The sequence below is a fragment of the Eschrichtius robustus genome, chromosome 10 (assembly GCF_028021215.1).
Source record: "Eschrichtius robustus isolate mEscRob2 chromosome 10, mEscRob2.pri, whole genome shotgun sequence".
Lineage (NCBI taxonomy): Eukaryota > Metazoa > Chordata > Mammalia > Artiodactyla > Eschrichtiidae > Eschrichtius > Eschrichtius robustus.
In genome coordinates this window covers 13,287,285-13,307,429 of record NC_090833.1, presented here as the reverse complement: position 1 = coordinate 13,307,429, position 20,145 = coordinate 13,287,285, and the positions used below count along the sequence as shown (strand labels likewise).

General features: G+C 53.8%; 1 protein-coding gene across 7 annotated transcripts in view; it reads left to right on the top strand.

Annotated features, from left to right (window-relative positions):
* Positions 1–20,145, top strand: part of DAB2IP (DAB2 interacting protein) — a 194,246-nt gene that overhangs the window by 11,732 nt on the left and 162,369 nt on the right. For 5 of the 7 annotated variants that reach the window (XM_068552327.1, XM_068552326.1, XM_068552329.1 and 2 more), the window contains exon 1: positions 11,985–12,360. The exons of 1 other annotated variant lie outside the window; for it this stretch is intronic. In XM_068552327.1, coding sequence (XP_068408428.1) covers positions 12,258–12,360 — 103 coding nt within the window. In that variant the 5' untranslated portion in view covers positions 11,985–12,257. Of the gene's footprint in view, positions 1–11,984; positions 12,361–13,571; positions 13,645–20,145 lie in introns of those variants that run through there. One more of the 7 variants, XM_068552330.1, reaches the window with a different exon arrangement.

Sequence of the window (20,145 nt, the reverse complement as noted above, 5' to 3'; positions counted from 1 at the left end):
TCTGTGCCACTGCTGAGTTTGCACTGAGCATCCCAAGTTGCCTAGTCCTGCGCGAGGAAGAGGCAGGAAGTGCCTGGGTTCTCTATTCACCTGGCCAGTTCATTGCATAGATGTGCAAACTGAGGGCCGAAGCTGGCAGTGGCTGAACAGGGAAGGGAGGAATTGGTATCAGGGAGTCAGAGATGGCTTCCGGGAGGGGGCAGCGGGGGCTGGTGCAGGCAGCAGGGGAGGGTCCCAACAGGTAGGAGGGGGTGGAGAGAAATGAGATTGAGATAAGTGGAGGGCAGCAGGGAGGGTGCCCCAGCAAGGGAAACAGCCTGGGCAAGGGTGCAGAGGTGGGAATGAGTGTCCCAAGTCTCCCAGCCTGAAGCTTGGGGGTGACCGGCCTGAAGGAAGGCTGAGTCACGGCTGAGGACACAGAGCGAGGGGCTGTTCCCTCAGGCGGGGTTTCTCAACCTTGGCACTACTGGCATGTGGGGCGGATAACTCTTTGTCGTGGGGACCGACCGACCTGCGCGTCAGAGGATGTTTAGCAGTATCCCTGCCTCTACCCACCAGATGCCAGTACCATATCCGCCCCCAACCCCCAGCCCAAGTCGTGACAACCAAAAATGTCTCCAGACATTGCAAAATGTTCCCTGCAGGATAAAATTGCCCCCGATTAAGAACCACTGTCCCAGAGTAAGCAGGAGCCGAGGAACGGGAGGGACAGGGCCCAGAGCTGCAGTCAGAAATCGCCTGTCCTCCAGCCCCGGTTCCCAGCCTCTCACTGACCACTCCAAGCCTCATCCTTCAGCTGACCTGGGGCTCCCTGAGTGCCAGGAAAACCTCCCCCAACGCATTGCAGGGCTGAGAGCCGAGCTGAGTGGTGGAACAAAAGAGCTTGTGTTTCGGGCTGAAACCTCCCCCTGCCCGCCTCGGTGTGGGGGAGGGGCAGTGATCTGGGCCCAGTGGGGCTGCTCGGCCGGGGCAGGGGCTTGTCAGAGCCAGGATCTGGAGAGAAGGTGCTGGGCGGGGAGGGGGTGGGGAAGCTACCCCGCTTTAGCTGCTATTCACAAACAGGCGCTTGTCAGAGCCCCGCCCCCAAATCAAAGCCTCCCAGCTGGTGGGGATGGAGCTCTGAACTCATCCTGACCCTTGGTCCTGGGGGTGAAGGGGTCAAGGGCTGCCCTCCTGGCTGGGGCCCAGGCCAGGGTCGGGACAGGCCAATGCCTCAGTTCCCTGCTGTCCACAGGCTGTGTCTCCCGGGGGAGCCCGGCTGTGTGTTGAGGGAGGACAGGGGTGGGGAGGGGACAAGGGAAAGGAGAGGAAGCCCCATTTCACCGTCTCCTCACCCCCAACTGTGTGCAGCCAGACGAGCTTCTAAAATGCATGTCCAGCCTCCCCATCTGGCCTGCTTAAACCCGCCACTGACTCCCCGTGACCCTCAGGATCAAGTCCACAGCCCTTGGACAGCGCTTCAAGGATACTTATCTCACCCCACCTTCCACGGCTCCCAACTCCACCTCTCTTCTGAGCCTGGAATGTCCATCTCCTCCCCATCGGCAATGACCCCCAAACTGGGCTAGCTCCTATTCGTGCATTAGTGCCCCTTTGGTCACCACGGCCTCCAGGAAGCCTTCCCAGCTCCAGTGAGTGAGTGAGTGCCTGGGGCATTGGTGGCACCAATCACTCCAGGATGCAGCTGTCGCTCTGTGTGTGAAGTTGGCCCATTTCCCCTGAAGCATCAGGCCTAGAACAGAAAGCTGGTGACTAGCGAGCATTTGTTGAAAGAAGGAGGGAGTGGGGGAGGGATTAAAAAACAAACAAACAAAAAAACTATGTTTTTAGAAAAGGGAGAGGATGAGAGAGAAAACAAATGGGCAGAGCCTGGGTGAGAGGAGTAGCCTGTCCTCTGGCTGATGTACCAGGACAGACTGACTCCACAGGCCTGTGGGGAGAAGCAGGGAACGTTTCTCTGCATTGAGACTCCTGGAAAACTTCCCCCAGGGCCAGGGGTTTGGGCACAGCCTGGCCTTGCTGACAGGTCCCTTTCAGATTTGTCCCCTGATGCCACCAGCAAGGCAGGACAGGTGTTCAGGGGGTGGGTGGGGGCTGTCAGGAGGGCATTTTGCTGCCCACCCAGCATTTTGGGTATCACCTGCCATCAGGGGATCCCAGATTCCTTGGTTCTAAGAACCCCAAGAGCCAAGACACTCTGTCCAGGCCAGTGGTTTTCCAATTGAGTCAGAGGAGATGCCCAGAGGTTGACATATAGGAGAGACCCCCAAGTCCCCTAACACAGCTCGGCCCAGAGCAGCTTGCTTTCACCTGATGTAAACTCTGGGTTTGCCTGAACTTTTTCATTTGAAATGACGGCTCTGTGGCTCAATCAGTTTACAAAGAACACACCTCCTTCTTGAACAGGTAAGAGCAGGGCTTAGAGAGGAATGGGGTGGCAGAGCCATGTCGACCTCCTGGCCCTTCGCGCTGAACCACGGGGCCCTCTGCTGAAAGCATAAACACATGAGTGAATGAGTAGGAATCTGGAAGTAGGCTTTGGTAACATGGGGTGACAGCAAAGGACACTTGATTTCTGGGGCGAGGGGTGGGGGATGGGGAAGAGGAACTGCCCCAAAGTGGGAAGGAAAGAGCAGAGCTGGGTGTCTGGTCACTGTGCCAGTAATTACTTACTGTAATTACATTATACCCAGCCTGCTTCTGGAGCTGTTCAAAGACACTGTGACGTCCTGGCTTTAGCCAGAGTAGCACCAGGTATAGAATCAGAATCTCAGGTTCAAGCCCCAGCTCTTGCACTTACTGTGTTGACCTTGGCCAAATCAACCCCCTCTTGAGGCTCAGTTTCTTCCTCAACAAAATGGGACTCACAACACCCCCGTGCCAGAGTTGTTGTGAGGGGTAAAAATGAGAGCACAGAGCAGGGGTTGAACAATTCCTGGCGGGCTCAGATTCTTCCTTGTATGTGAACTTAAGGAAGTTCAAGGTCTAAGGTTCAAATCCCAGTCACGTCCCTTACTAGCGGGGTGACTTGAGGCAAGTTTTGTAACCTCTCTGCCTCAGCTTTCCCATCCATAGAATGGGAATAATAGTAGCACCCATCTGCCTCACGGGATGTAATGAGTTAATACGTGTAAAGCATCTAGAACAGGGCTGCCTAAGGGTTTGTTATCAATATTTGTACTCAAATAACAGCATAGGTCTTGCAGAGAGGTCCCAGAAATGGAATAAAAGAATGAATGAGATAATGAATGCAAGGAAAATTCGGGTTCTCCCAGGGAATGCCTGTGGTCCTAATTCAGACCTGTCCTCACCCATCAGTGATGTCTTCCAGTGGTTCCTCTTGGCTGGGAGCCATCCCCTCTCCCCGGCTCCCTATCTCTGGACCTCTCCCCGCATTTTTCTGCAAGCACGCAGAGGTAGGATTCCATTTCACCCCTAGATGACTTTGGGTGATAAAGAAGTAACTTCAGCCTCCTTGAATTGAATCTTCTCTCCAGAACGTAACAAACCTGGAAATTGGAATTGCCCTGGAGCTGATTATTCTGGGAGGGTACCTCCTGGCATTAAAACTAAATTAGATCAAGGTACCTCTGTTATTAGCAAAATAATTCCCTGCTATTACAGAATGCAGCCATGAATCCTGATGGCAGATGAACTTCAGGTGACTTACTTGAGACAAATAACTGTGCAAAAATCACAGGCTCATCTAATCACATCTCTATAGCGTCACAGTCAGCTAATTATGCTAATGGCTATAGGAAATCACCTTTTGTGGTCTGGGATTGGGAGGGCTTGAGACAGAAACATGTGTGGTGAATATTACCCGCTCTGAGCTGGAGAGGCTGGGTGCCATGCTTGGTTCCAAAACGGGTCCTTTCTTGGGGAGCTGGTTTGGTTCCTTGTCGACTGGGAGGGAAACCCATTATACAATCAGAATTGCAGTGGCTTCATTATTTATCTCTTTTCAGATCATCTTCATATAAGAAATTGACTTTGTCTAAGTTCCACTGGTGGGCATGATAATTCCAAGTTAAACAATGAAAGCTCAGGACCTTTGTGTCAATTCAATTCAGCAAATGTGCCTCTATGCCCACTGGGTGCCTGGCACTGATCTAGACATGGGCAACATTCAAGAGTGTGTCTGGTGTCTTCTGAACATGGTCTCTTGTCCCGTCAGACACCTAAGAGAGGCAGTATTGTCCCCATTTTAGAGACGAGGAAACGGAAGCTCAGAGATGAGCAATGACTCACCCAAGGTGCTACTGCTACTGATCAGAGGAGATGACTACTTCTATTCACCCAGAGGGATCTGGGGGGCTTCCTGGAAGCATGGACATGGGGGAGGGAATTGTAGAGAGAGGAAACAGCTGAGCAAAAATCCCAGAGGTGGGAGAGTAAAGGGCTGGGGGTGTTCAAGGATGGGAGATGAGGTCGGGAGAGTGGCTGAAGATCAGACAATAGAGGGCTTCAAATGACCAATTGAGGGTTTGGACAATGGGGAGACACTGCAGGTGTTTGAGCAAGGGAGGGATAAGATGGAATCTGAGCAGTACCTGGGCCACAGTATGGGGGACCCCTTAGTGGGCTGCTGGCAGGGAGGGGGTCAGAAGGGGATGAGGTAAATAACGTACAATTTTTTAGTATAAGTATGTCCCCAATATAGCATAGGACACAGACTAAAAAATTATTCATTGTTTCTTTGAAAGTCTCATTTAATTGGCTATCTTGTATTTCATCTGGCAATCCCACCCCAGCCTCCCAGAGCATCCCCAGCTGGGTTCTGGGCACCAGCTGTTTCCTCTTCCTGGTATGACTTTCCCCACTGGGCACGCAGCCTGGCGAACTCCTATCCACACTTTGAGGCCCTGCACTCCTGACTACTGCTGTGGCAACATTTATCTCGCACTACTGTCGTTACTTTGTCAGGTAATTGTCCTACTATGTAGCTTTCCTCTCAGCAGCCAACCTTACTTCTGGCTGCATAAGTTAAGGCCAGGACTCTCTCTAGATCCTGACGCTCTCCCCACCCCAAATTGCCTCCAATTTCTGCTTCCGTCTCGGGAGGAGCCCGCCTCTTCGCTGCTCCTAAGACCTTGCCTGCTCCCTAGAGTATGGCTTACCTCTCTCACTGACCGCTTCAAGGTCACACTCTCTCCTGGGTCATTCCCACCAGGCACACCCAGCAAGTTCTCCCAGGCACAGGGTGTGGTCTCCAGGCAGCAGGAGAACGTATTGGGGTGCTCTGAGATGTATTGGGGTGCAAGAGGTCCACCAGGGCCTGCTGGACAGCTCGGCACCTATGGAAGGGCAGGGAAGGGCAGGGCAGGGAGCAGGAGAAGTTGAGCTGCCACGCAGTCTAAGTGCAGGTCTCAGCCCCCCTGTGTAGGGCCTGGGAAGGCGCTAGAGCAGGGATGGCCCTCTAGAGCTGTCCTGAGTAGTGTCAAGGGGCTGGGACTTTATGTCCCTGGGCTGACCACCCACTAGACAGGAGGGAAGGACACCCGGGAAGGGGGTGTCACCTCCAGTGTGGTGGCTTACTTCCGCAGAGGACACCCCCAAAGAGGGCTGACAGCTGGGGGCCATCTTGCAGCAGCCTTCCCACATCTGGGCAGTGAGTCCTCTATTCTGGAAGCGGGGATGTAGGTTGCAAATCACAGCATCCAACCCCACCCCAACCCAAAGCATTCCCCTCAGGCGACCACCCAATCTCTCGTCTTCCTTCCAGCCAAGTCCCTCTGAAGAGCTGTCTGTCCCCGCTTCCTCACTCCCAGTCACCCCCCTCCTCTGTGCGCTTCGCAGCCTCCAGTCTGTGCCCTTTAAACCCACCTTCAAAGAAAAAAAAAAAAAAAAAAGCATTTCCCCGGTGGTCCAGTGGTTAAGACTCCGAGCTTCCAATGTAGAGGGCACGGGTTTGATCCCTGGTCGGGGAACCAAGATCCCACATGGCACGCAGTGCGGCAAAAAGAAAAATAAACAAACAAACCCACCTTCTTCCTCCAGATAAGGGGATTTTTGTAAAACTCAAGCATTGGCTGTCCCTCCCTTACTTAAGACCTCCCAGGAGCTTGCCTGAAGTCCCCGCTCCTGGGCATGGCATTCGGGGCTCCTCCTGGCCCAGCTCCCTTTTCCTCCTGCCCCCTGTCTCCCAGCTGCTTGATCGGAATCCCTGAGCACGCTGGGCTGGGCTGTCTCACGCTGTCACGCTTTGGAAGGGGCTGTTTCCTCTCCGCCTGGCTAACTTCTCTCTGCTCCTTTAAGACACACTCAGAAATCATCTCCTCGGATGACTTTCCTGGAGGCTCCCCTCTGGCCCACAAGGCTGGCATCAGGGACCCCAAAGCCACCCACCGGCCTCCGTCAGGGGCGCACGGGGTTGGCGCCCAGGGGTGCTCCACGGGCCCCGGGCAGTGTTGTTGCTTATCTCTTCCTCTGCACACGTGAGCGGCCCACTGTTCTGTTTATCTGTGCCCCCAGCACCGACCCCAGAGCCTGGCACAGAGGGAGTCCCAGTGACGTGGACTCTGGCACTCAGGGAAGCCGTGGACAGCTGGCGGGGGGTAGAGGTGGTGGTAGTGTGAGAGAAACTATAAAGGCAGAATCGAAGCATCGGGGACTGATTAAACTCAGGCAGGGCTGTGGCCCCTCCAAGAGGCCTGTCCTGGGAACCAGAGCATCGTCCTGTTCAGTGTAACTCACAGTGTCTGACTGCAGCTGCATTCTCTCTGCGTATTTGATTCTCAAACACCTCTGAGCTGGAAGGGAGGTTTACACGTTTTACTGTTTATGCTCCGTGACCCTCAGGGCGCTGCACACACTGGATCGAAGCTTCACTCTGCTCCCTTCCCTCCCCCTCCTTCCATGTCACCCCTGCCAGGGGGTGCCTGTGGGCCTGGGTGTTCATTCTATGATACCTCAGTCGCGGTGGTTTTGAATCTCACTTCCATCACCGGGTGAGGGCCCACCGCTCGAAGAAGCGATTAAGTCATTGATTGGTTTGTACGACTATAAAATGGTGGTGTGGCATTATAGGCTCTAGAGCCCAGGATTTGCAGCCAGACAGACATGGGTCTGAGGACAGGCTGCGTATTCCCATGCCATGTGATGTTCTGCCAGTCGCTTAAACTCTCTGAGCATCCGCAGAGGTGGCTGTGAGTATTAAGCGAGAGAACACACGAAGCACCTGGCAAAGCACTCCACACTTGATATACATATCAATGTGCAGAGATGTAGACATTTCTGGCAACGGACAGTGTCCAACCATGATAAACAGAGCCCAGCACTGGAGGTGTGCAAGCAGACTCGGATTCACTCATTCATTCAACAAACATCCATGGAGCGCCTACTATGGGCTGAGGCCTTTGCTGGGGGTGGGGAGAGATACAACAATGAATGAAACCGGCCATGGTCCCTGTGCTCAGGGACGTCCAGCCCTGGGATGGCAACACATGCATCCAGTGGTCACACAGTAAAGGTACAGTCACCAACTTCAATAAACACCCTGGATGTGTAGTGTGCAAAACCCGAAAAGGCTTCCCTGAGGGCGTGGCATTGAAGCTGCCATGGGAAGAAGTAACTGAGGCAAGGATGGGAGGGGACAGAGGAAAGTGGTCCAGAGAGGGGAGTCTCGTGTGTAACGGCTGTGTAATGGGAAGGAGCATCGCATATTTGGGGACCTGGAAGCTGGCTGGGGGGCTGAAGGCAGAGAGGGGAGATGGCAAGGAAGGAGGCTGGAGGGGTGGGCAGGGGTCAGACCACCCAGGGTCTGGTAGGCCACACGAAGGTGACATGAAACCACTGAAAGCTTTCAAGCAAGGGTAGAGGGAATAGGATTGGATCTGAGCTTTGAAAACCTCACAAGGAGGACCCGTAGACAGGGGGCAACGGGGAGAGGGCCCAGGTGGATACAGAGAGCCAGCTCAGTTCTTATTGGAAGTTCAGGCAAAAGATGACAGCCAGTGCCTGGACTAGCCTGGAAATAACCATTTGGGAATCACCAGCACAAGGACAGCAGCTGAAGCCATGGGTCTGGATGCAGTTGAAGTTGCCCGCAGAGAGAGTCTGGAAGGATAAAAGGGATGCAGACAATCTCAAACTCCAGCTTTTGTAGCCCAATAGAGTAAAATGAGGTAGCCAAGGAGAGGGCAACGTGACCAAAGAACTAGGAGAAAAACTGGGAGAAGATGGTGAGATAGAAGGCACCAGAGATTTTCCAGGGGTGAAGTATGGCCAAGAGGTCAGGTGAGATCAAGATGGATGGGTGTCCTTTGGTGTTACCACCAAGGAGGTCATCAGTGACCTTCCTGAGAAGCACTGAGATGGCAGACCTTAAGCTGGATGGGATTCCGGCCTTGAATGCCCATTTTCATGGGACAAAGCGCCAGCAGTGGCTAACGTCCATGTCACCAGGATAACATTACATTGTCCAGTGCGATCTGGATCAAAGAGGATTGGCTCATTAGTTCAGAAAATCTCATCCGAGCCCATGAAGCGCACAGTATTGTTCTTTTCCGGTGACCACATAGCCCTGCCGACTTCATATATCTGTTTGCTTGTACAACGTGTAACACCGGCCAACTCATCTTGCAGAGTCTAGACTATAAGCAATTTGCCAGCCTGTACTTTGCCTTGATGGAAGCTCCCGACAAGTGGACATATGTGAGTTTTGCATACAGAGCGCAGACGCATTTGGTAAATCACCTCGGACGCGTCCCTGGGGATGGTGCCGCAGGCTCTGTCGCCCCTACAGATGGAAGTTGGCAAGGAAAAGACGGGTCCAGATTGGGATCCCTGGGCTACGTGTGAAAACAGATTGGGGGGGCCAGAGTGGATGTGGGGGGACAGGGAAGAGGGTCTGTGGCTCTGAAGTGCTGTGCAGCCCCATACCCAGAGGTAGGACAAAGGACAGGAGGAAGGACCACGAGAAGCACCGACCCGGAGCAGACTTCTGACTGTTCCAGAAGAGTCTGGGCCAGACTCCAGGTGCATGCTTTTGTTCAGAACTGGACAACACCCCACCCTGGCATTTCTTTCACCAGCCGTGCAACTTTCATAGTAACCCACTTGGGTTCCTTCCACCCTCCCCTGAAAACATCTTCCTCTTGGTCAATATTCACATAATTGCTACCTGTTCCAAAAATGGGGCCGTGCATTTTGCCTCTGTTATCTCACTGAATCCTTGCAAGAACCCCTTGCAATCAGCCCTAGTCACATCCTGGTTGTGCAGACACAGAAACCGAGCTCAGAGGGATGTAATAGCGTGCCCTAGGTCACACAGCTGGCAAGTGGCTCAGCCTAGATGTGAACCCAGGTCTCTCTGACCCAAAGGTCACATTACCTTCCAAGAACACTCAATGAAGACCAAGCAGTCATTCTATATAGCGGGATTGCTTTCCTTTTGAGAGTTGGCATGACCTCTTTTGTTTCTGAGTATTTGGATCCACTTACCCCCTTTATTCATTCAACAAACCTTGCTGAGTCTGGGTGGTGGGGCTGCAGTGGTAGCTCAGACAAGGTTAGTGACCTGGAGGAGTTCGTAGTCAGCTCAGGGAGGAGACGGATCCATACCCAGGTGCAACAATCCGCAATGTGATAAACAAGGATAGTGTGGTGGGCGGGTGCCGTGGGAACCCACTGCCTGGGAGAGTTGATGAAGACCTCACAGGGCCTTCCTGTGGGCTGCAATGCCAGAGCTGGATCGTAATAGGAGAAACAGATCTTGGCTCAGCAGAGCTGGGGAGGACTGGGCATTCCAGGAAGAGTGAACTGTTTATGAAGGCATGTCAGAGGTTGGGGGTTTGGGAGACCTGGTTGCATGACGGTGCTCTAGTGGGGGACTCTCATCTGGCTGGGACTAGGGTATGAAGGGCCCCAGTGGAGACTGGGGAGCGGGCTATTCGTGTTCTTAAGATTTACTGAGCACCTCACCATGAGTCAGGCTTTGTGTTGAGCACTTCACAGGTATGATGACTGCATCATTCAAATAAGGACACTGAAGTCCAGAGCAGGAGTGGATTTTATGTGGACTTTATATTTTATACCATCATGCTTGCTCTGTACCCTTAAAAATGTTCTGAAAAAAGTCAAACGCTATGTACCTCCCACTCAGGTCAAGAAATAAAACCTTACCAATCTAAGGGAAGCCCTTTCCCATCATCCTTCCCATCTCCCTCTCCCCCCAGAAGTAAACAATTCCTGAATGGTGTATTTATTTATCATTCCTCTAAGTTTCCTTATACTTTTACCACATATGTGCATTCCTAGCAATATAGGGTATCATTTTGTTTTGCATGTTTTAGAAATCTACATGAATATCATGCAATTTGATCTTCTGCAACTTGCTCCCCATCCCCCCACTAATGATTCATAAGGAATCTCTAGTCATTTTCACCGCAGTATAGATTTTCACTGCCCTATCCACAATTTGTTTATGCGTTTCATCCACTGACAAACATTGAGGCTGTTTTAGATTCTTTACTAGGATAACGAGGTTGCAATGAGCAAGAAGTTCTCTAGATTTATCTCAGAAGCCAAGTCTCTGGGTCACTAGGGTGTGTGCGTCACTTCTAGATGCTGTCAAATTGTCCTCCAGAGTGGCGGTACCATTTCCCCTCCACCAGCAGCGTATGAGAGTTCTCTGTGCTCTACATCTTCATCAACACTTTCTGCTGTCCTCCCCTTTGCTTTTTGCCAATCTCACAGGTGTGAAATGACACTTTCCTCTGGTTTTATTTTGCATTTCCCTGATTAAGAGTGAGGCTGAATCTCTTTTGATATGTTTATTGGACATTCATGTTTCCCCTTCTTGGAATTGCCTGTTCATATTTTTGATCCAGTTTTCTCTTGTTTCTTTTAAAAAATGGTTTGTAGATCTTTGTATGTTTGGGATATCATGTTCCAAATGTCTTCTTTTGATAAACGGGAGTTATGTTCTTTAATTAAATGTATCAATCTTTTTCTTGATAGTTTGAGCCTTTAAGCTCAAAAGCCTTTTGTATCTTTAAGAAAACTTTCCCTATTAAAAAGTTTTGCATTTAAGTTTCTTTAATCCACCTGGAATTGATTTTGTTTTATGCATGGTGTGAGGTAGAGATTCCATCTCATTTTTTTCCAACATGGACATCCAGTTGTTCCATAAAAGAACATTTATAGAAAAGTCCACCCTTTCCCCAGTGGCCTGCAGCACCACCTCTGCCGCATATGAAGTTTCCATATATGCGTGGGTCTATTTTTGCAGCCTCTGTTCTAGCCCATTGGCCTATTTATCTATCCTTGGGCTAATATACGGTCAAGTTGTACCTTTTTAGGCTCTTAGCACCTCCTTGAATTAGAAGAGCTAGTGGCTTCCTGAGAGCAGATCCATGTCTTATTCATCCTTGTGTCCCTCTCATCTCTCATTACATGAACATCCATGTCATGCTTTTGTTTGCAAAGACTTTCTCACACTCAGTCTCTTGGGTTCCTGAGACTCCCTTATGCAGAAGAGGAAACTGAGGCACAGAGGTGAGGTGATTTGCCAAGGTCACACAGACAGAAGGTGTTCTTGTAGGATTTCAAAGCCACCTTTCTGTCCATCCCATTTTGCCTAGGCTCTGAGGACCTCTACCTGATTCTCCAGCTCATCTGGTGCAGAATTTTCACTTTTCCTTCCTTCTTTCAGCAAGTAGATCCTGAGTGAAGTGTGTGTGCCAGATCCCATTTCTGGGGGACTCTTCCCAGTACTGGAGACCAGTAGGGAGAGTGGGACCTCGGGTGGGCATTTTATGGGAAGTCTGAGGCCTGGGGTCAGCAGGAGGAAGACCCGCGGGTTTCAGAGTCGATCTAGAGAGCCCTGTCCTGGGCGTGCCCTTGGAACCCAGGAGCTGCCTTGAGAGAGGATGGCGGCTTCCCTCAGGAATTAGAGGCTTCCTCCCGCCCTCCCGCCTCCCGAGGCAGGAATGCGAAGGATCAGCTTTCAGCGGAGCTGCGGCTGCCGTTCCGGGGAGCTCCCAGTGCAGGCCTTTCCTGAGCTGTCGAATTAACTGGTTCTGTCTGTCCAACTGGGAGAGCAGCTCTTGCTAAAAATAGCGCCCTGCCCAGCACGACCTACGCTCGCCGGGAGCCGGCAGCGACAGTCCCACCCCACCGGGAGTCCCCACCCCGGGCCTGGCCCACGTCCCACCCCCGAAGCCGAGGCCGAGGCCGCGGGCACAGCGTTGTCCCCACAGGTGCCGCGGAAGGTGGAAGGCCCGCGGGCCGAGGAGCGGCCGAGGCCGTCCGGGATGGGAGTCCGCAGCGCGGCCTCCCGCGCGCTCGCTTGGGCCTCCCTGCCGCTGCTGGGGCTTCCCGCCGGCGCGCTCTGCGAGGACACGCTTTGCTGCCGAGGTAAGGCCGGGCCGCAGCCGGCGCGCCCCTCGCTTTTCCCAGGCACTTGCTGGCGCCTCTTTCTCCTTCCCCACCCCGGGTCCGTGGCGGAGGGGCCGAAGGAAGGTGAACGCAGGCATCGGAACCCAAGCAGGGCTTGGGGAGAAGAGTCAGGCGCTCTCTGCAAGCTCATCTTTGGTTCGAAAAAAGTCTTAGTCTCGCCACCTCGTTTGAGAAGCCTTTGCCTCCCCTTGGCCTCAGTCTTCCTATCTGGATTATGGGACAGTAAAATCGTCCAGCTTTAATTTTGACTGTGACCCCAAGAGAAATAGGGGAACCTGCTGAAACGGATCGCAAGCATTCTGGAGATGTTTGCCCGAACCCAGATGGGGTGGATAATTTGTTGATGGGAGGGCTGGAGGTGCCCTCCCTGTGACCCCCACCCTAGACACCCCCCCCCCCCCCGCCGTCCTCTCCCGGAGCTCTGGACCTAGCATCAGCCCACGGCCCCCGCGGGTGGAGATCAAGGCGAGACGCACAGCAAAGTTTAAGAGGTCAACGGACGCGCGAAGATCCTTGCGGGAGAGGAGAGTGTGGAGTGGAGGAGGGGTGAGCAAGGCAGAGTCGCAGCCCACTCCTCAGTCTGGTATCTGCATAGTCCCTGGGCTAAAGCTGGGATTTTACCTTTGAAATCCCGGGAAAAGAGCGCAGTCCGGCCACACAGAGGGGCTCAGCAAGCTAGCTGAGCCGGGGAAGGGGAGTGGGCGTGTGGCCCGGCCCAGATCTGGGGTGCGTGCTGGTGTGGGATGGGAGGGGGAGTGTGGCCCGGCCTAGATCCGGGACAAAAGTGGGGACCGGGAGCCTGTGCCGCGAGCCGAGGGGATCAGCGCTGCCCAGTCCGTTCGGGGCAGGTGGTAGTAGTGGGGTCGACTGGCCAAACAGGTGCGCTCCCTCCCCTCTCCTCCCCGCCTCCTCTCTGTCCGGGCCCAGCGGGCGGAGCTGCGGGTGCCGGGGCCTGCGATTGGCGGGGCTGGGCTGGCAGAGTGGCCGGGGGAGCCCGGGAGCCCAAGCACCGCGGCGCAGGCGGAGGCGCGGAGCCGGCCAGAGCGCGCTACTGCGGGGTCCGCCGCCTCCCTGGCGGGGTCCGCCGCCTGCCTGGCCGGCTCCGCTCCGCTGCGCCTGGCTGGCGCTACTGAAACTTTCCTGCGCCCCGCGACCTCGCCACCTCGTGACTCTGGCCCTGTGCTGCTCGGGCTCCGGTGCCTTTGGGATGGCAGAGCCCAGCGGCCAGGCTGGCGAGTAGAGGTAAGAGCTAGGCCCCCCTGAGTCGGTATGAGGGGGCCCCGGGGGTCCTAGAGGGATCCGGGGTTCGAGGGGATCTGGGGACCCTGATGGGTGGTATAGTGGTGCCTGACTGAGGAGTGGGCTGCGACTTTGCTTTACCTACCCCTCTTCTACCCTACAGCCCCCTATGCCGCGAGGATCTTTGCGTGGTGAGTTGACCCTTTAAACTTTCCTGGGCGCCTCTCTAGACAGCTGGGTCCTTGGGAGAGAACCGCGCGGTGTTACAAGGAAGGCAGCCCCAGCTGGGGCTCGCAGCCGGCGGGGGTTGGCTGGGGGCTTTCTGCAGCCTCCCAACCCTAACAATTCCAAGTTGTCTCCCAAAACCTCGGACCTTCCTCATCTACTCCTGGGGGTTGATGTTTGGGCAGCCACTCCTCTCTGCCCGGAGCCAGGCACCCCGGGGCACCCAAGTTTTGGGTGTTGTTTTGTTCAACCAGTAGCCACTCCTCAATTTTCAGGGGGGCGGGGTTATTGAAGTGAGATCTCTTTTCTGTTTCCTGGGCTGCCTGGAACCCTACCCTCCAGAAAACATCTTGAGCAAGCAGAGTGGGAACAGGGACCAAAGCCATCTAGGTTCCAATCCCCAGCCTGGTAGGAACACCGTGGGCTTTTCTTGTTTCTGAACGGTCTATTCTTTTGAGCTGTCTGGCTTGAGTCATATGGAAACTGCGCCTCTCCTCTCCTGCCCTCTTTTGCTACTTAGGGGGGAAATTAATTTTGATTGAGGGTGGATAGGCAGGTAGCTTGTCACCTATGAGGATCATCCTTTTTAATGATCATCTTTATTTCCCCTCAATGTCAAAGCCAAATGCCTTTCTGTTTTCTTGACCTAAGACGGTACACCTGAGAGTTAAAAACATACCAAACACAGGCTTTGGAGCCCGGAAAACCCCAGCCCTGCTGTTCATTAGCTGTGTGTCCTTGGGCAGGTTTCCTAACCTCTCTGAGCTCAAAGTTCCCACCGCAGGGGGATGTGGTGAGGCTTTTGTGAGGTTAGGCATGGAAGGCATCTGGCTCATAGGACAACAGCCTTGGACTGCCAGTCTGCATCCTGGAGCTTGGGCCTTCTTGCTGCCTGAGGGACCCAGACCCTTTGTGACTCAGTTTCCTCTCCTCTCAAAAGTTGGTGTGGACCAGCCCCTCTTAACCAGCCCTTTTGAGAGAAGTAGACAGATGCATATACTCTCCAAGGCATATGATTTCACTGGGTTTGTAAGCCTCAGATTTAAGACAACCCCTTCCATCCCCCTCCTTGTCATGAATTATTCGGAAGATATAAGGCCTTCTGTCTACCACTGATCTCTTCCCATCCCATTTGGATGCCTGGAGGTTACGGTTGTAACTATCAGGGAAGTGCAAGTGCACTAATTAACCAGCATGATAGGGAGAGGGGCTGACCTGTAGAACCTGGCCAAAGTCACCTTCAAGATCATCTAGCCACCCCATCCCTATTCTTCCTTCCCCGAAGCTGCATCTCCACCTGGAGAGCATCTAATCTTTTTTGCTGGGATCCTTGAGTGGCAGCCCACTAGGCAGCTGGTTTCATGATTGGGCAACTCCAGTCTGTTAAAAAATTCTCCCTGTTTGGAGTAGAAATCTGTGTCCCTGTTACTTCTACCCACTGGTTCTAGTACAACCCTTCAGGCATCTCTTATTGGCTCAATTATTCACTGTGGTCCCCTGATGCCTGGCATTCTGTTCCTTCCCTGAGGCGTTCAACACACTGAACTGAGTCTGGCAATGATCACAGCACCATTTATTGAGTGTTTATTATATGCCAGGTCCTGTACTGAGAGCTTTTACACATACTATTTCTGTGCAGCCTTAAGACAGCCCCATGAGGTGGAATCTTTTCTTATCCTCATTTTACATATGAAGAAACAGGTTTAGAGAGGTTAAGAGACCTACCCAAGGTCATACAACACATAAGGAGCTAGGCTGCATCCCAAAGCTAGCATCTGCCTTTATCGTTACTTCCGTCCTGTGCTGGCATGCGTGTCCACTGTGCCCACACACTGTGTGTGTGTGTGTGTGTGTGTGTGTGTGTGTGTGTGTATGTCTCAGTCTGTGGTGTTTCCTGGCAGTGTTTTTCTCACAGTCACCTGGGGCCCCTATTAAAATGCAGATCTTTCACCTCTACTCCAGACTTAGGAATCTGCACTTTTTAAAACTCCCCAGACCATTCTCATGCACACCACAGTTTGAGAACCACAGCCCCAAGGTATGCTTAGGGAAAGAATGTGGCATGTGGGTTCCAGGAGATCTGAATTCAAGTCTTGGCTTCACTCTTTTTTTTTTTTACTTGTTTGTTTACTTATTTGTTTATTTATTGGCTGCTTTGGGTCTTTGTTGCTGCGCGTGGACTTTCTCTAGTTGCGGCGAGCGGGAGCTACACTTCGTTGCGGTGTGTGGGCTTCTCATTGCGGTGGCTTCTCTTGTTGCAGAGCACGGGCCCTAGAGCGCATGGGCTTCAGTAGTTGTAGCACACGGGCTCAGTAGTTGTGGCTCACGGGCTCTAGAGCACAGGCTCAGTAGTTGTGGCACACAGGCTTAGTTGCTTCGCGGCATGTGGGATCTTCCCGGACCAGGACTCGAACCCGTGTCCCTTGCATTGGCAGGCGGATTCTTAACCACTGCGCTACCAGGGAAGCCCTTAGCTTCACTCTTTTGAGCTGGTTACTTTCCCTTCCTGGGACAAGATGTTATACCCCCAGTATACGGGGTGACTGCTGTCTGTGATGGGCTGTGGAAGTCTCCTGGGTGGATGTCACACATTATGGGGCAGGCCCTAGGAGGACAGAGTGCCCTGGTGAGGCCTCTCCTGCCACAGTAGGGCCTAGGAGGCCCTACTCGTCACCCCTCCCCACCATCTCTCCAGACATCTGGCCTCTGCTTTCTATAAGGACTGGTGCACCTTGGATGAAGCTCTGGTGCTCAGATTTCTTAGCATGGGTGGTGGGGACCCCGGACAGATGGGCAGGACTCCCCTCCACACACACCTCTTCCTCCTCCACGGCCCGTGATGGCCTCTGATCTCCCAGACAGGAAGTGCTGTGCTCCAGCTTCTGGGGGAGGGGAGCGGGGTAGGTCTGCCGTGTGTGCATTGGTGTTTTAAATCCAGTGGAAATGCATCCTTTCCCCGGAGGGCTGCTCTGCTGGTCCGTGGGCAGCTCTAGAGAAACAGCTGACCTGCGGCTGGCTGGGTAGGGCTGGTGCCGGGAGGGGTGTGGGGTAAAGGAATCGCCTGCATGGGCTTCGGCTGGGTCCCAGTCCCGACCTCCTAGCCCTGCTGTACACAGAGCACTTGTTTCACCTTTATCCTGTTTGATCTCCTGAAAGCACCGAATTAGTAAACACCCATTCTATGGAAGAGGTCATTGGAGTCCAGGAAGCTGCAGTGACACGTCCGTCCAAAGCTCTACTGTCTGGGTGCATGGGGGAGATGGTAAAGTCGGAACTTGAACCCAGGCCCCTTGGCAATAAGCACAGGTCTTTTTCGCGCTGCCTCCCACACCTCATTGGTTTCTGCCCCACGTGGTCGTGGCTTTGGTGCCAGAGTCCTCGCCCGGATGCTGGAAGACCTGGGTTCTGACTGGGCCACCACTGGGCTGTGTGACCCTGGGCGGGGCTGGTCGTCCCTTAAAACTTCAGTTTCCTTGTCTATAAAGGGTGGGGGGTGTTTGGTTAGATCTCTGAGATTCCTTCCAACCTTGACATACACAGGTTACCTTTTTTGTTTTTTGCATTTCCGGGGGCAGGGCGTGGGGTTCCATGATGGGCTCGGGGCATGGGTGAGTTGTTGGGTGGGGTTGGAGGGCAGAGTGCTGCACTGGGGCTGGTTATGAAACGAGTCGGAAGGGCTTTTGTGGGCTCAGTGTCCAGGGCACTTGGGGAGCTGGGGTGCAGGGGGGCAGCAGGAGGGTGCCCGGGGCAGGGTGAGGTGGCTTACTCTGAACACTGCAGCGGGGTGATGGTGGGAATGACTGGGGATGTGGATGGGAGCTGAGGGCGAGCTGGGGCCCCCGTAGAGCCCCTCTGTCAGCCCAGGACAACCCTGGCCGAGAGACCAAGAGAAGGTCATAGTCTCTAATCTACCTCCTGAGCCACTGCATGTCTCTCCATGGGGCGTCCCCAGCCTTCCTTGAGTCCAGCCCCTCCCAACTGGAGTCTGTGTCAGGACTGAGCGCTTCCAGTGGCCTGTTCTCCATGCCCAGGGCGGGCTTCCAGCAGCCTGGCTTCCTAAAGTAGGCCCTTGTCAACCGCAGCCTCTGCCAGCCACCTGCCCTCAGCTCCCCCTCCATCATGCCTCTTTTTCCCTCCCTGGGGGTGGCTCCCTGTCACCCTCCCACGGGATCAAACCCATGCTCTCTGGCCTGGCCATCAGGGCCCCATGCCTTCTCCCACTTCCCTCCCTGCCTCTTCTCTCTCTGTTCTTCAGGCTCCACCTGTGACTCCTGTATGTTCTTCTCTCTCAACCACTGCTTCATTGCCCAAATTCTAACTGCCCCTCCGGGACTGGCACAAATGTCACTTCTGCTCGGTCTCATCAATAAGGGGGAGGCATCCCCCTGTGCGGTTCTGGTTTGTAGCTCTTATCAACTCCCTTGCTTCACACTTTGTCATCAGCTTGTCCGTCTCCCGAGATGGGTTCTGAACTTCTTGAGGGCAAGGCCTGGCTTTATCTCTCATCTCGGTGCCCGTGGAGTAGGTGGGGCCTGGCGAGGGCCTTCCTTGGTCTAGTAAATGCTCATAAAGCCTTGTAGAGTTGGACTGGCTTGTAATCGGGCTTGGTTTTTATGCTCCTGGCTCAGAGCTTTTTGCCTGCACCCCGCTTCCCCACGCAAACAGGTGGGGGTCCTGTCTGTCTGGGCTCTGGGTTAAGCTAGCTCCAGCCAAGGGATGCACAGAGGGATGCCTTTGGTTTTTGGAAAGATTTTCTGCCTCCTTTGGCTCGTTCTTGCTATTTAAGAAAGTCTATTCTGGCTATGTGGCATCAAAGACAGAGGGGCCTGGAACCAGGTCTGAAAAGGGTACCTTGTCAGCTCCCCTGCCTGCAGGCTGAACTTCAGGTCTCAAAGGAGCATAGCCAAGATTCATCTGATTCTCTAGAATTCAGAGGAAAGTTTGTAAAGTATTTACAAAGGGTCTGCAAGGTTATGCGGATTGTGTTGGGGGCCCAGAGACATGGCCCCAGAGGCACCCAGGGATTCCCTTGACTTTTCTAGGGATGCACAGTTCTTTGCAGTCAGAATCTCCAGGGAAACTGTCTGTCGCTGCATTCAGCGAGGGTTGTTGAACTAGAAGGAGACTCTCCATCATGACGGCTCCCCATTCAGAATGAGGCTCTTGTGTTGGGGTCATTTTCCCTGCTAGTATCATTTGCTGATAGTGAACTTAGGCAGTGGCAGGTGGGCGAGGTGGGACCAAGGAGAACAGGCTTCAGTCAACACCCACACAGCTGGGCCAGGTGACCAGGGAGGAGCTCTCTGTCCCCAAGGAGGGAGCTCCCATCTCCTTGTAGGTCACGGTGGCTATTAAAGACCCATCTTGGAGTAAGGTTCAAGGGATGCTGAGGGTGCTGGAGGGAGAGAAGTGAGATTGATGATAGTCTGGCTCTAGGTTCAGATGCTGCCAAGTCCCTTGCCCGATTAGAGGCTGGCAGGGGCCCTTGAAGTCCCGTCGCCTCCCATGATGCCCTTGTTACTGAATGTCCTGCTCACTTTTGTTTTCTCAGTTTACCTGTCTCCACCCTCTGCCCCTGGACTGAGCATCTTAGCACAGGTGCCTCAGGGTTGACTCCTCTGGGCCACCCTAGGTCGCACCTCCTCAGAGGGGGAGGGGAGGGAGCATGGGGGTAAATGAATAAGTAAATGAGTGAAGGTCCTTCTCAGCATCTTTGGTGACCCTGTCTGACTGTCACCGGCTGGAGAATATGTGACAGCTGAGTCCACCAGGAAATGGCTGTCTGACGGGAGCAGTGAGGACCCAGCCAGACATAATGGAAGCTGGCTCTGGATGGAGCCGGGATCTCGGAGCCTTTCCCATCCATCAGAGCTGGCTCTGCTTCCACGAGGAGAGAATTCCCAAAAGGCTCCGCCGGCCCCCTGATAGGGATCTGCAGGGTGTGTGAGGGATTTGCTTTTCGGCCAGGATGTGGGGAGTTAAAAATAGGTATCCTAATCCCTCAGGTCCGTGTCAGACTTGAGGCTGCTCAGGGCCCTTCGGCTCCATTATCTCACTCGAGTGGCTTGGCAGCCACTGACGTGGGTAGAGGTCGGGCTGCCCACTTTATAAAGGAGCATGGGGAGGCGTGCGCCCAATTTCTGCTTGAGGCTGTACCCAGTATTTGGTGGCAGAACCTAGGTCTGTTCCCTGGCCCCCATGCGAGGAGCCCAATTAAAGTCTGAAGTCCACAGGCTACAGGAGGGAAGGGGGTTGGTTGAAACAATAGGGGTAGATTAC